Source organism: Botrytis porri, assembly GCF_014898465.1.
Source record: "Botrytis porri strain MUCL 3234 chromosome Unknown BPOR_021, whole genome shotgun sequence".
NCBI lineage: Eukaryota > Fungi > Ascomycota > Leotiomycetes > Helotiales > Sclerotiniaceae > Botrytis > Botrytis porri.
This window is the reverse complement of record NW_024066095.1, coordinates 111,773-128,264: the sequence shown is the minus strand read 5'-3', so window position 1 is coordinate 128,264 and position 16,492 is coordinate 111,773. Positions and strand designations below refer to the sequence as shown.

Here is a 16,492-nt window from a genome sequence, read left to right as displayed (position 1 = left end):
TATTTAAAGGCAATCATAGCCATGAATTAGTGCTTTCTTTCTAGTTCTAATATAATATCATAATTCAAGAAGTACAGGTCGACACTATTACAATTTTCTCAATTTGAGGTCAGAGATGGATGGCTTGAGAATTGCTGGTTTTTGCCTCTAGTAGAATAAGTATAGAAATGTACGATTTTTCACCGGACGATGAGAATCGAAGATGACAGGAATTGAGAGGCAGAACGAATGACAACACTTGAGAATTTAAGTAAATCACGAGTGCCACAAATGGACAGCGAGTACCTAGTCAAGTAGAAATAAGCTCTGACTCCATTCATAATAAGTTTGATAATCATCCCTTCTTTGAAAGTTTGTATTTGGCGAAATGTGTATGTGTGAGCGCATAAGTGCATTCGCCATAAGATAGACGGGATAATTGCTAATGAAGTCGTTGATTTTGTCACTTGGATATTAATGTCTTATATATACTGGTACTTCGGATTGACAAAACCTGTCTTTAGTGCCAACGATCAGGGTAGGATGCTTTTGAAACTTGAGAGAAAAGAGAGATATAAAAACTGGATTTCAGGCGAATTATTCCACATCTACCTAAAATGAAAACCTCACTTCACCAGACCACCTATCTATCAAACAAGCAACAATTCACTTCCTCTGCTAACCCCACCATGTTAGAGAACTATCAAATACATCAATAACTAGTAATATATAAGACATACCACTCTACTGTATCCAGCATCAACATAAACGAGTAATAAGTAGAAAAGGGCTCTCACATTGAAAAGATATATCGGAAATCTGCTCAAATTCATACCTACCTACCTACCTACACTATTTATTCAAATACATCAGTATATCGTCTATTTCTTCTTCTCCGGAAGCGTATTTTCAGGCATAATCTCACAATCGACAAGAAATACGCGAAAATAATGATAAAATTTGTAGATTCGAGAATGATGAGATACTAGTCTGTATGCACAACGATAACGACAACGACAATGACCACAATAAGAATACGAATCCCTTTTCCTCCAGAAATCACTTAATTCTTTATATCCATTCCTCGAATATCAACTAACAGATACCAGAAAAGAAGTAGGATATACGCAATACCAGCTATCCTCCACGAGAACATTTCCCGCATGACGCTTTGCAGGGCTAGTGAGGTGAGTAATTTTGTACTCTCAGCTCTCCTCTTGAGTTCAATACTTATTTATATACTTATCTACACTATGTAAAGAACCAGAAATCTTAAGACATACCAGCATGAAGATCCTATGAATCCCGTGAATACCATGAATACCAAACAAACCCCCTAAACAGGAACCGCTTCCCGAAAGGAATCCAAATAGAAAATACAAAGGACCATCTATAAAATCCCACACTGTACTCTATCTTCTTTCCCGCATCTCAACTCATAAATACAAGTTCGACCATGACACAGGAGCTAGTAAGCTAGCTACAACCAGAGATCTCGCCGGTTGTGAGACGTGGTGATGGGGAGATACTAGATATTGCTCAAGTATTCAACGAACGACTCCGTATCTAATTCGAACTTCGACTAACTTGAAATTTTGATTTATATTGGGGGATGCATAGCAATTGAATGGTAATAGGAAACACAATAGCAATAATAATAGCAATGTTTAGATTTAACAATAATAAATAGAAGTAAGAATCAATAATAATGATAATAATAACAATAACTAATAGTGATAACAAGGAAATTAAATCGATATACCTCTTTTACATCAAGAGAATCCGAATATTACCGTATCAACAGTTCAGATGGAAGACTGTATATATATATCTACACATATCCATATATAACAATATGTATCCATCACCAATCATAACAACAAACGCGAGAAAAAACAGCAACAAAGAAATCCAAACTACACCATCATCACACCGTCATCACTATCACTCTAACCCAAACTTCTCCTCAAATCCAAATCCATATCCTTCTCCCTCTTCTCCCTCTTCTCCCTCTTCTCCCTCTTCTCCCTCTAATCTCATCACATTACATCACATTTCATCTCCTCGTCCTTACATACTACATCTACCTACCTATATATCTACCTACATACTATATCTATATACATAATTGATCCCAGCCTCCCAACTCCCAACTCCCAAGTGAATCAAATGAAAAGAAACTCTAGTTCCCTATTTCGCAATTCAACTTTCTCCACCTCCACCTCCACCTCCCTCCCCCCTTTCCCCCTCAAAAAATCCCCCATAAACAAAAACTTCAATCTCACAATCACAAATCCCACACACTTCAATCTCTTTCCAATCAACCCCCCATCTCATCACAAAACCTAAACCCAAAACACAAAGTCACCAAAAAGACTAATAAATCATAAATCTATATTTCCACGACTAACAAATAAAATATCAATATTTCCACTCCTCCAAAGGACTCCTCAATTTCATAGCCTATCCTCCCATTCCCTTCCATTTTCCCTCCATATCATATCTACTCCACCCCCTGCTCTCTCGAAACCACAAATTCCCATTCCTCTGATACACCCCATTCTCCCTTCCTTCTCCCCCCTCTCTCTCCTCTCCCCCTAATCCCGCCACAGACCCCAAACCCCCCCAAACCCTAAGAAATAAAACAAAGCGCCCCCAACATCAAATAAAACACAAACAGAGGAAAAACCGCCAATCCCACTCTATTCTTCACCACTCCACTTCCTCCCAAGATACTAATACCCGCCGCCATACTCCACGCCACCAGGACAATGTAGATTGGGATTCTGGGGATGGGATGAAGACCTAGTGCTGAGAGGAGTGCTGCGATGACGAGCGGGAAAAGGGTATAGCCTATAATGCAGACGGATTGGGCGAAGGAACTTAAGGGTTGGGTTAGCCGGGTTCGGATATGAGGAGTGAGGAAAGGGAAAAGGGATGTATTATGGAAAAGAAGACAACAAATAAAGAAGGAACTCACATATTCCCACCCAACAATTTAATCTGCACCGTCACCACCGCCTCCCCCAACCAAACCATGGCGAAAACCCCACTAAAAACATTACTCATCTGATCTCCCCTCGCTCTAAAACTCAACAACAATGACAACCCCAAACAAAAAACCAACGGGCCCCATAAATCCCAATCTCTCAATCCCTCACTCATAGCATTTCCCGATGTCAATCCCTCTACATCCGTGACCCTTCCAATCATCCCCCTCAATTCTTCTCTCGCTCCTTGAATTCCATTTTCTCGAAACTGGGAGTATGCACCTCGTAAACCGTGAGAATCAATCATCGAACCACCGAAGAGATATTTAGGATATAGCACTTCCCGCATTTTGGACCAGATGGCTGTGAGATCGCGCGAGAGGGTTTCCCAAACCGATTCATCGAGGGTGTTGGTGGGAGCTCGTCGATCTTCGCCTGGGATACGGGAGGTGAGATAGTTTTGGGAGGATTGGGTGGAGGATTGTGTTTGTTGGATATTTCCCGTGAGGGGAGTGCGGGAGGTGGTAGCATTGAGGGGATCGTCGAGATCATCGAGGGTCGCTGGGTGGATTTGTTAGTATATGTAGATGGATGGGTGGGTGAGAATGGCAAGCGGGGAATCAATGCAGGAGTATGTGAAGGAGGGGCAAGCCATAGAAACAACAACGTATTTAACCCCCGCTCTCCAGGTCTGACACGACATGATCGCGGGCTTGTAGCATTGACTCCCTCCCTCCATCCAACCAAAATAAGCATCGGCAGAGAAACATAAATCAAATATACATACCATCATCAGGATCAATCAAATCATCCTCCGCATGAGGTTGATCATAATGCTGGTACGGATTTGAAGACGAAGCCATGATTCCTACTTATTGCTTCCGTCGTATCGAAGATACAATAGCGCTGGGAATGCGATGATGAAGTCGAGACACTGGTACATGCAATTGCGACTCAGAGTACCAAGTAACGCTTCAAACCCAAACTCTCGCAAACTAACTGGCCTTTCGTGAACCTAAGAAACCGTAACCGTGTGCAAATCGACTGGCAGTTCGTAGCGCAAACAGATCCGAATATCTGGCTGTGGATGAACGAGTGTAGATTATTATTCGCAGATGGTTCGTTACTGGACGATAAGATATCTGGGTTCATGAAAGCTATCCAAAATTCCACGGTTTCCTTAAGCTAAACATGAGCTGCGTATTCTAGACATGGTGCTAAACTATTTATGGTTAGATCTCCCGCTTGACATATATGAGGTCCAAGCTTCTCTATTCATTTCTCAGTCCCCGTCATTTTATTGATGTTCAGGATTGTCAGGATTGTCATTCATGAGTACTATACTATAGTTATAAGAACTTCATGGTAGCATATAAAAGAGTGTATTGCTATTTGCTACATTTTCCATTAAGTTATATTGGTTGGTAATATTAACACCAATTGAATCGCAAAAGAATCATAAACATCCCCTTGCAACATCTGTATCCCAAAAAGAATGTTGAACTCATCATCGCAACACTTCGCCAAATGCTCTGTTCAAAATTTGAATGTATCCTTCCTCCTCTCCCACCTATAACCAGATTCTTTCTCAATTCAGCTCTTCGTTATCCAATCATCTGATACAAGTCTTACTGCTTTACGCAAGCTCGTCTGGTAGGTAAAGATACTACTAATGAGTACCATTACCATTGCCATTATCACCATTGCCATAACCATTATTTCCCATTCCATTTCCATTTCCAGGAGCGGAAGTACCAGAATATCCATTATTCTGATGAGCATAACCAGTTGAACCAACGGGTTGATAATCATGTTGTGCATAACCATCTGGTCTCATTTCCCCCAACTTTCTTCTCTTCTCTCTTCTCTCATTTCTCTCCTCTCTAAAAACATGACCAAGTGAATGACCCGTTTCCTTTCTCTTTCCAAGTCTTCGAGCCCAGTCTACTTCTGCTTGATTAACAGGTGGATCCATTTCGGCTGGTCCATGAGGATTCCAAATTGGTAATGCCGGAGGTTGAGATTTGGGACCTGGGGTACCACGTCCATAAGCTCCAATATTTCCATTGATACCACAAAGTGCCCAAGCAAATACAGCCACTTCTCGAATACTCTTGATGGATTCTTCTTTAGATGCACCAGGTTGAAGAGCCGTAGCTTCGGGACCATGAACGAAGCGATCGTTTGGATCCGGTCGAACAACGTGTGGCGCAATTGGATTGACACCCCACGGAGCAATAGCTTGATGATCAACACGAGAATTAGCAGGAGCTTTACGTAGAATAACAACTAAACCATCCGAAGTACAGGAAATGACAGCTTCCAATTGAATCTGTTGAAAGACAGGTAAAACCTGACCAGTACTGGGATTACCAGCAGATCTTTGACGATTGTTTCGTCGAATGACTACTTCTCTACCGGGTTGGGAAGTAGTTCGTGTGGTTGTTGGAGAAGATGCTGAGTTGGAATTTCCACCAACTGCATCACCTTCACTTTCATCTTCACTTCCACTAATATCACTAGCATCATCAAGAGCTTGATTGAGTTCTTCGATTTCATGAGGATGACGTGGATCACGACACCAAAAGATGAGATGAGCGATAGAGTCGTTTCCTTTGGCACTTTCGATAGCGGCAATGGATTCGGCCAAGCATTGTTGTTGGATGCATTCGTAGAAGCTTTTGCCAACAATATATTCCTTACTGATGCCAAGAACTTTTTCAATTGCTGCGGTAGAATACATAATTGTCAAGCTTCGAGTGAAACGATTGAGGATCAAAGCAGCTCTTGGTTCGCGTGTAGAAGTCTCCGTAACTGGGTCTCGAAATTTGAAGGAAAGGTTTTCCAACATGTGATATCTCAAATCCTTTGGAGGGGCAGTGAAACGTTTGACCAAGCTCTTGGAGGTTTCCTTTCCTAAATTATCGTTAGTAAATAGGAATTCATGGCGAGCAAAACAAAATCATACTGATAGCCCCACGAATCCTATCCATGTAATTCTCATGCGAATCTGCGTTATAGTGACTTGTACAAGCAACCAAGACATCGTGAACAACCGTGAAAACGCATTCACAAGTGATCCAGTCAGGTGTTCCATCCGATCTTTTATTCTTATGTGCGATTTTGGCATGATAAATAACAGCTGCTTTTTCCAAGTGAACACCTTGACTAGTAGCTTGACGAGCAAATGGGGTATTGTCGTTGTCCTTATCGAAATATTCGAACCAAGCTTTGCCTACAACATCCTCAGGTTCATACCCAAGAATGTCAGAGATTGACTCTGAAGCGAACAGAATATTGGCTTCAGGATTAAGGTCTGATCAAAAGTAAACGTTAGCCTAACTCATGAGACATTATTGAATCATTAGGAAATTGAATGACGCTCCGCTGGCCCTCCGGGAGCTACTGCCGTAGGGGCCGACTAGTAATGAAACTAAGATCTTCGAGCGTAGCGAGCAAAGGGGGGTTTGGGGGCTTGCCCCCATAATGACACCCTTAATCATTTTAATCCTTTTCTCACATTTCAACCCGAAGACATGTTTCCCCAGTCTTCCTCACCCACCCGAGGTTTTGTATCTTGCTCCCAAATGATACCAAAAACAAAAGGAATATCAACAAGAAAGCTTTTTCTTGTGATTTCTCACTCATCCCCTCATCATCAATTTCCACATCAAAGCGACCTCTCTTTTCGCCACAAGCATTTACTCTTCCATGAACCATAGCACTAAGAACCATTTCCATCCCATTGTGAACTCTAGGGAAAGAATTTACTCACTGTGAATAGTCATAAAAGTAGTCTCCATTTTGAAGAATCTGGCGTTTTTATCTCTAATAAGATGCTCAGTTCTATCGGTAGACGAGTTGAATCGAAAGACTCGAAGTTGACCTTTCAACAAGTAATATGTATAAAGTATGATGTAATGAATGGAAAATAAAAGTATTGAAAAGGGGGGAACTAGGGAGGTTATATAGAAACGAAGCTAGATGTGTGTGGTACTATTTTTCTATGGTGATTGTACATGGTAATTGCATTGAACTGAGGCGATAGAATACCTAGTCCTTTGAAGGAAATCGTCGATTCAAAAGGTCAAGAATGAGCTGGATTGGTTCGAGAAGAGGTTGGACGTTATGCGTCTGTCATGTGTAATGCCTGAGTGCTATCAACCCCGCGAAGCCATTTGATGGAAATCCCTAACTCCGTTCCCGAAATGCAGTACCACTGACTGTTGCGTACTCCAAACCGACCACTTCCTCGGCCACCTTTGAATTGATGAATATAATTGGATGGTTCCGGGTGAACAAGCGAATCGAGGACCTTTCTCCGGCTATTATGATGATGGACCCTGGGGGTGGTAATGCCCTGTTCCCAATATTCAGTTGATCGACAGGGTACGAACATGCAGACTTTTTTCTTCTTTTCCAGGAAGGATTGTGTGCGTGTGTGCTAGGTATCTTTGCCGCAATCCCGTTGTCACAAGGGGTGCAGTCTGATAAAGGATGGATGTATGTTCGGGACCGAGAAATAGAAATTAATTATAAAATGGAAAGAGTTAGAGTGGCCAGCCACTATTACAACTTTCAAGAGAGCCAGGCCAACGTTGTGTTCAGAAGTTCTAATAAGAGGTTTCCGGGGTTCGTAAAGGGTGCCTCGCCGTGTAGGGCGTTTAGTGTAACGATGTCGTGTGCATATGAAAAGGATGGAAACTGATGGAAGAGTGTAGGGACTTTTGCTTTTTTTTGTTTCAAATGTTGATGAATACCACCCAGTAGATAGAAAGTCTGTTGTGGTAGAATTGTGTTTTAGATGATGATGTTTCTCTTGTAAGGTTAATGTGGAAAAGCTTAGGAATTTCGTGTATTAGGAAAAACTCCCCGACGCTAAAACCGGCTACTAGAAACATCATTTTAGTGTTTCTTAGTATTTTTACTATGGAACCTCACAGGACTCCCTGCGACAAATCCTCAAGTTAGATGATTTCTGAAGATATAATTGGTTTCTTGACATTTTCAGGGTCGATGATGTTCCAAGGGGTTGATAATAAAAATAAATTCATGCCAGCATGTAGACCCACCTAATGAGTACCTGGCTCGAGCCTGGCAGGCCTGGATACTCGAGTCAAAGGCTGGATACATAGAGGTGCTATCTTACCCACTTACTAGTCATGCATCTAATTCAGATACTCGGTCTCCATGACAATGGCCCCCGGAGGGCCAGCGGAGCGTCATTTACTATTCTTATAAGAAACAAATAATGTAGTTTATAAGTATACAGCCTATTTAATTTATATATAAAATTTGTCTATATGTAATTATATACTTTCTTTACTTATTAATAGAATTCCGTTAAAATTTGATATATAAATTCCGATTATATTAGTATTATGAAAATCTAATTATTTTTTGAAAATTCGAATTAGCATAATGGTTATTAAAGAAATAACTGTTTGTAATGAAAATTATAACAATTTCTATTTTTTTTTAGAAAATAATAGAATTATTAAAGGCTTACCTTCTTAATAATCTTGTCGTTCGTAAGAATCGAAGTTATATATATATGAAAAATAAGAAACTCTTATTTAGTAAGATCTGATTTAAGCGATCTTATTGATTTGACTTTCATAGTATTATAATATAATATAACAATCAAAACAGAAACTATCTTTTCTAATAAAATTATCTTAATTGAATCGAATAAAAAATAACAAAATAGATAATCATATAGATCAAGGTAAGGACTTTTTAATAATCTATTTTTTAATTATTAATATTTTATTATGAATAAATCAAGTCCCAATAAGCTTATATTTATAATAAATTACTAATCTAGATTATATAATGTTAATTACATGATTTATTATTATTATTATTATTATTATTATTATTATTAATTTAAAAGGAGGTAAACTAACTTCGTCTACAAGCTCTTAATCCAACTACTATTTAAAAGTGTATTTTTAAAACACTTTCTTTAAACTTAAATTTACGTTCTATTAACGTAAAGAGTTTAAGGGCTCGTAGGCCCCTAGTTTATATAAAAATCATAACGTAATTCATTAGTATGTAGGTCATATTATTATATAAGCTATATTAAAAATATACTAAAATCAAGATACTTTTAATAGTTAGATTTCGAAAACTAACAATTATTATTAAAAAAATTATAGTATCATTTTAAATAATAAAATAATAGTATTTCAAAAGTCTACTTTAGAATTTAATTTTTTATTATGTTTTAAAAAAAGTAGATTTGTTACGGTTTTCGTTATAAAAAAGTTATTTCTTTAATAACTATTATAATCATTCGCGAAAAACTCGTACTAAGAAATAATTAGATTTTTATAATACTAATTTAATTAGAATTTGTATATCAAATTTTCATAGAATTCTATTAGTAAATAAAGAAAACATACGATTCTATATGGATGAATTATATACAAAATAAGATAATTCATATAATAATATAATCTATATACTAATAAACTATATTATTTCTAAAAAGCTAGGTTTTTATTATTATTTAATCCTTTTTATTTTTTCCTAAAATAATAATCAATTATTAAAATATAATTATTAAACAAGACTTTATATTACTTTGTCTGAGAATAACTATAAAAGTAGAGTATAATTTATTCTTAGAATCTATAATTATAGAATAGAGAGCGGAGTACTTATAGAATACTCATTTATATTAGCTATATATAAGAGTTCTAGAACCTCCTCATCGTATAGATTTCGATTTCCTCGCTAATATTATTAATCTTTTAGCTTTTAAGTTCTCTATTTTTTTTAAAGCTTTATATAAAAAAAATTAAAATCGATTTAAAATTATTTTAATTATATAAAAAAAAAGCTAATTTATTTTTAAATATTTTATTCATAAACTTATAAGTTATTGAAAATGAAAATTATAGATTTTTTAATAAAACTACTTACTTTATATAGGAAAAGTATTATAAATTATAAATTACTAAATTTTTTCATCTTAAATTATAAAAATAAAAAAAATAAAAATAAAAATAATACTTTTTTTCAATAAAGAATAATATTCATTATTTTGAAATTTTGAAAAAAAAAACTTCCAATTGAAAAAGTTATCAATTTTTTAGCCTGTATAAAAAAACATCATTTTTGTAGGGATTTTATTATAAAATTTATAAGGTATGATAAGAAGGTTTTAAGTTGAGTACTCTACTTTCGGGCCACCCCCCTTTTAGACCACTTTTTATACCAAAAATGAAATTTTTAACTCTTTTATTTATAGATAGAATTTATTGAGAATTTGTATATATATAATTCAGATCGTTTTGAATTTAATCTGAAGTTTTTAGATTTTTAGGATTTTAGGATTTTTCTGTATTGAGATCTAGAGCTTCAAAATATCGATTTTTAAATTTGTATGGAAATCATATATAAATTTGGAACTTTTATAAAATCTTTAATAACTTTTTAATAAAAATTATTAAAAATAAACTATAAAATTTTATTATAAATTTATAATATATTTATTTTGAAGGATTTAAAAAAAAAGAAAATTTCCTATAAATAGATATTTAAAAGAATACCCTCAAAATTACAGGGATTATTTATATTACTTTAAACTTATTGTATACTATATTTCTATATCTATTAATTTTTTTTTAATTTTTTTTTAATTTCTATATAGATTTAAATTCAAAACTTTCAAAAAGATATACAGTTTTCTTTTAATGGTTATTACTAAAAAGTTATTAAAGATTTTATAAAAGTTTTAAATTTGTATGTGATTCTTATACAAATTAAAAAATCGATATTTTAAAGGTCTAGATCTCAATATAGAAAATTCCTAAAAATTTCAAAATTTCAAAATAAGCTTAAAGTAGCTTAAATTATATATACTCAAATTTTTATTAAATTAGATTATATATTGATAAAGATATTAATAAGCTAAAAAAGCGATTTTTGGTGTAAAAGAGTGGCCCAAAACAGGGGTGGCCTGAAAGTAGGGTGGTCGACTTAGAACTCTTATATGAGCGTGTACATACGCGAATACGCAATATCTTGAAGTGGGCTGTATAGTGATATGGGCTGCACACTGACAACTATCTAGATATTCTAGACCACATCACTTCATATACTACCTACTGTATTCCGGTTCAGGGCTTCAGCCTCGAAAAGTGCTTGGTTATGACCAGGCTTAAGAGGATGAATACTATTTAACAAGGTATTGGATATTTATATATCTATTGGTTAAATTGACCCAAGGAATTTGAGAAATATCTGCAGGATCCCCGTTGGAACGGGTTGTCTTTGGGGAAGCCAATTCATTCTCTTTGGCTCCCCGCACATTGAAGAGCCACACAATTCCAATTCTCAGCTCCGTCTCTGCCTCTGCCTCATTTGTAAAATCCAAGCATACCGGACAATCCATTCTTTCCCCGTGTGGTCACTTGTTGCATGATTGATGCATTCTCCAAGATATCATAATGGAATATATTAAGGGGAGCTGGTGAAGGGAGAGTAAGCACAGGACAAGACAGCCTACGGGAATCATCAAGTTACACCCGCCTATGCAATGACACCCATCACCAAGAGAATGATGAGCATGAAATGACGAGGATTTGGGACAAGTTTGACGGTAAGTCCTATGTATGCTCTCTCCGTTACGGAATAAGGGATATGGCAAATCGGATATATTCGGGGGACACAGAAAGGATCAGAGGAGATAGGTCTGTATGGAATATCCCTACCTGTGTACACACTGAAATAGGAAAACTTCGAATTCACTTCTTTTTGCCTTCCTTCTCTGTCCCTCTTTTTCGTGTTCGTATTATTGGATTGCTTGTCACATGGAATGAGATCATGAAGGCAAAATGTCTTGGAGAATTCTAGATTTTGACCAATATGTAACGTTATACGTGGTAGTTTGAACAAAAGCAATACTGAATCAGGAACGGTGAAGTAGTCACCAGCAAGCTTGGGTAGGTAGTAATGATGGAGGGTTTTGATGAGACCTTTTCAGCAACTGGCGTAACGTATAAGTTTAAACAGCAGCAATGGGTAGATGGATAGCTAGATAGTAAGTAGTAGATAGTAGATAGTATATGTAGGTAGATGGGTAGGTAGATAGTTCCGTTGTTCCTTGATGAAAAATGAAGCCAAAGGAAGATCTCAATATATACGTGCCTATGTAGTTGTAACCGATGATTGGATAATCCTTTAAGTTTATTTTTGCATCTACAATTATTATATTCTGATAAACTTACCTATTTAAGTATATAATATGTTTTCAATTATACCCAAGGGGTGTTATAAGAAGTTGTTACTTGTCTATATCGCTCGCTCCTTATTATACTTTTTACACTAACCCAAAAGGAATTCTCACTAAAACTTCCACCACTCACTTCCCTCACGACCCTTCCCGCCGCCTCAACCACCACCACCATCACCCACCATCACCCACCAAAACTTTCCGATTCATTGAACCCTTCAACTTCGGTGCTCACTACCTACCTCCCTAGTTAATCAACACGTTTTCTGGATACCCAGGTACCCCACGATAATCAAAATCGAAGAAAGATCAAAGATAAGAAAGATACTTCGGAACTTGAATCGATATGGCATGAATGATAATCAAGTCTTGAGAGCAAAGACGCGATCACTTTAATCTTGGCATTCAATCAAATTCAACCACATATTGAAAAGAGGTAAGCAAAGTCAACGTGATATCAAAAACAATCTTCCGCTGCACTACGCCTTGGATTGATCTTCCATTATCAAAACATGGAATACATACCTGGACAAACCTAGACCAACCTCTTCCGTAAATTCAGTAGGCTGAGAGGTGATCAAAAGTTACACAATCAATGTGTGTGCAAGGCTTACTCTCGTTTCCTTTGTGTTTTGTTTTTTCTTGACAGAATGGATTATAACGGGCCGGACTGATGACGCCTTTGAAATATTCGAACCCGTCTGTATTCTGAAAGCATGGCTGGTTTGGTGGAACGAAACACCAAACACCAAAAAACAAACATCCTTCTCCATAATCACGTGGACTAACAATTCTCACTACTCCAGATTCTAATCGAATCTCGATGAAAATTTCTATCAAGCCCATTTTCGGAATCCATTACTGCAAGTCGGTGGAAACAAGTTCTTGGGCGGGATATTGATTGACAGCAAGTGCATCCGTTTGATCTCATCTCGGGTTCCATTTCATACTCAAAGAAGACATCGGTCCGGATTTTGAATTAAGTACTACAGAATCGAGATCAAGAATATCTTTGTAGTATCAACTCCGAGAATTAGAGCCCTCCGACATTGCGTCCTGCAACGCCTATCACATTTCAACCTCCATTGAGCTCTATTCAAACTCTACTGATAGCCAATCAAGTAACTATTTACTCTGACTAGATCTGCAATCATGAGCTGGAAACACGGACATGGTGAATGGGAATTACCGAAATTAAAAGAGGCTCATCAATTTACGGTAAGTTCGTACATATCCAAATATGCAACTACGGGTGTTTCTTGAAGGCATGTCGGTGAGAATTTGACATGGTTCCACCAAAAATTTCTGTTACGCGTATCAAGAAAGATTCCTCGGTGAGTGGAAGAAAAGCAATGTCTAACTGGACATATCATTCTTTAGAATCTTCCTACCGGTATGTGATAACCCGTTTCGGTGTCCCCTCATACCTAATCATGGCCTGACAAGTTTCAGAAAACCGTAAAGATGCTCCAACAATCGAAAATAATGAATTTTGGACAGTCAAATTCTATCCATATACTAAACCTGGCGTTGATCCTATTTATGCTGTGGTAAGTGGGAGACATGTAAGGTTTTCCTCTCTCTTCAACCATTACATCTGAATTGCTAAGTCAAATATAGATCTTGATATGTAGACCTCCTACTGATAAAAAAGGAATCGAGGTTGTACGATTGATTATCGACGAGGAAGTAAGTAGTTGATTTAAATAACCATTTTATGGTTGATCATTGATACGAGATCTTTAGCCAGATACAGAGCATTATGCATGTTGTTGGACAAAGGATTTAGCGAAGCCTCTCCTTTGTGTAGCAGGACTCAATGCCAAAATCAAGATCTGGGATGTACTTTCGGGCAAACTCATTAGGGTGAGTGACATTGGAAGGTCTTCGTGTACCAAATACTAATTATCATTAGGTACTTTTAGGACATGGAGGAGTATGATTACTAATTCATCATAAGGTAGAATTGTAAAGACTGATCAGTGATAGGCAATCAATGAATTGATAATCTCTCCGACTGATCCTCAAATATTAGCATCTTGTTCTAAAGATACTACAATTCGAATCTGGAGTTTGGATCAAAATAACGAGGAACATCCTTGTGCGGCTATTTTGTCAGGAGGTCATAGAACAACCATTTTAACAATTGTACGTCCATATCACTCGAAACCGCATCTCAGATCACTGATTCACAAAGGCTTTTCATCGGTCTGGTCGATATTTATTATCCGGTGGCGAAGATTACATGATATGTCTTGTTAGTATTTGTATTCTGGCGAGAAAGCAATGATTTTTAACATGATGTAGTGGACATTACCTATCTTTCCGGATGAAAATACTGCAACAAATAAAGCAACAGAAATTCAATTTCCACATTTCTCGACATCTGAAATTCATACTAGTGCAGTCGATTGGTAGTTCCTCATGTCTCCAACATTACCATATTCAATTACTCTCTGCCCCTTCCATACCTCAGACCATGATTGAGAATATATACTGACATTCTCTTCCTAAGCGTTCAATTCTACGATGATTCTATTCTCTCTCGGTCAGCATGTGAGGACTGTATAGTACTTTGGGATATCACAGGATTTGATTCTGAAGGTCGACCTCCAAGTCAAGATGAAGCACCAACTCAACATGAGGCTGCTAATGGAAGTGCAACTTTAACATGTTTTACGGATCCGACAAAGAATGATCCTTATGTTAGATTGATTGAGTATGTATTTTTTCCCCCTTCTTCTTGTTTCTTACACTTTTGTGTTGCTCTTCTGATAGAGGACTTGTTATTCTGATTTAACCTGGTTGTATTTATTCAATGGATGATGACCAGAAGTAGTCTCGCTTTCCAATCCAATCCCAATTATAATGGTAATAGTAGTAATTTTATGTTGCTGGTCTTGCTCTTGGTATATTATGGGGGCAAGCCCCCAAACCCCCTCGGCTCGCTACGCTCGAAGTCTTGAGTATAAAAGCTATGTTGCTCGTCAGAGGATTTCTCCACGAGTATGGTGTGGTACACATCCTTAGATCGTCTCCTGGGTTCTCTGGCAGGGAGGATAACATTCTAGTGTTCGGATGAATAAGATTTTTTGTCACCGAGAAGAATATTTGCTCTCCGAATAGTCTGCCTCCACGGCAGTGGCCCCCGGAGGGCCAGCGGAGCGTCATCCAAGGAAATGAACATTCCCTTACATCTACATCGTTCCTTTTGTATCTTTATGATCAAGCTTCTATCTTCAATTTCACCAATCTATAACTAATTCCAATTCAGATTTTCCACCCCAGGAACAGAAACTGCTTGGATTCGCTTTTCGCTTTTTCAAGGCATTCCACTTTCAAATCAATCTTTCTCCGACAATACCGACCAAAATTTAGATCCAAAGACTGGCCTTCCTCAAATATCTCATTCTATACTCGCAATCCCTGCTCTAGGGTCTAAGGTTTATTTCTGGGATCTCAATCGTCTAGTTGCTTATAACGAATATTTACGCTCTTTACCTCCGCATTTTACCTCTAAAGATGAACTTGAACCCCAAGGACCTTCTTCAAATTCTGGCCTAACATCTGGTCAGCAAACACCCAATTGCGAAGAACAACCCCAAAGTAAAATGAAACGTCCGGCATTCTTAACCCCTTTCCGTACCCGAGGTAAAAGAGGAGGAGGAGCTTTCAAAAGTGCCACAGAAAGAGTAAGAGATACAAGTCCAGCAAGTTCTACCACCACCGCAACAAGTGGTTCCGGCCCATCTTCACATACAAATATTGCTTGTCACTCAACTCTCAACGGATTAAAATTAGAAAGTGAAGCAGTAGGAATCGTTGAAAAAATACCAACAACGAGAATGGATATTAAATTGTGGAATCAAAAATATGATATTCGTCAAGCGTATCCGTTGAAGAGATTGTTGCCGCATAAGGTGGAAACGGTACCGGGTTGGAGTTTTATGGGGAGAGGATGTGCGTGGAGTAGAGGGGGGGAGTGGTGTGTGGTTGCTGGGGGGGAAGGGGTTGTGGGAGTGTTGGGGAGGTGGGGCGCGGGGGAGAAGTGAGATGGATAGGGGAGGGGGGATTTTATTTTTGTAGAGTGCATATTCGATTCGATTCGATATCTTACTTACTTCTGTTCACAAATTCTATGCTATTCTATTTTACATATCGCTCGGAATTTGAAATCTGGAATGTAAAAATCAGAGTCATAGAGGGAATAGTAGAGGGAATAGTAGAGAGAAAATACTAGAAAACAGAAAATAGAAGAATAAAAAATAGAAAACAG

The 16,492-nt window shown here is 37.5% G+C and overlaps 3 protein-coding genes across 3 annotated transcripts; 1 reads left to right on the top strand and 2 right to left on the bottom strand.

Annotated features, from left to right (window-relative positions):
* Positions 1–2,611: 2,611 nt before the first annotated feature.
* EAF01_011348 (uncharacterized protein) lies at positions 2,612–3,832 on the bottom strand (the record flags this gene model as incomplete). Its single annotated transcript, XM_038919605.1, has 3 exons — positions 2,612–2,861; positions 2,960–3,530; positions 3,757–3,832. 3 exons carry the CDS (start codon positions 3,830–3,832, stop codon positions 2,612–2,614), a joined length of 897 nt encoding a protein of 298 aa, XP_038764815.1.
* An 806-nt stretch (positions 3,833–4,638) lies between these two features.
* On the bottom strand, positions 4,639–6,772 carry EAF01_011347 (uncharacterized protein; the record flags this gene model as incomplete). Its single annotated transcript, XM_038919604.1, has 3 exons — positions 4,639–5,885; positions 5,938–6,285; positions 6,745–6,772. 3 exons carry the CDS (start codon positions 6,770–6,772, stop codon positions 4,639–4,641), a joined length of 1,623 nt encoding a protein of 540 aa, XP_038764814.1.
* Positions 6,773–13,368: 6,596 nt separating this feature from the next.
* On the top strand, positions 13,369–16,268 carry EAF01_011346 (uncharacterized protein; the record flags this gene model as incomplete). Its single annotated transcript, XM_038919603.1, has 11 exons — positions 13,369–13,434; positions 13,597–13,609; positions 13,669–13,781; positions 13,837–13,905; positions 13,963–14,082; positions 14,132–14,152; positions 14,206–14,364; positions 14,414–14,473; positions 14,524–14,630; positions 14,732–14,935; positions 15,491–16,268. 11 exons carry the CDS (start codon positions 13,369–13,371, stop codon positions 16,266–16,268), a joined length of 1,710 nt encoding a protein of 569 aa, XP_038764813.1.
* Between the last annotated feature and the right edge of the window lie 224 nt (positions 16,269–16,492).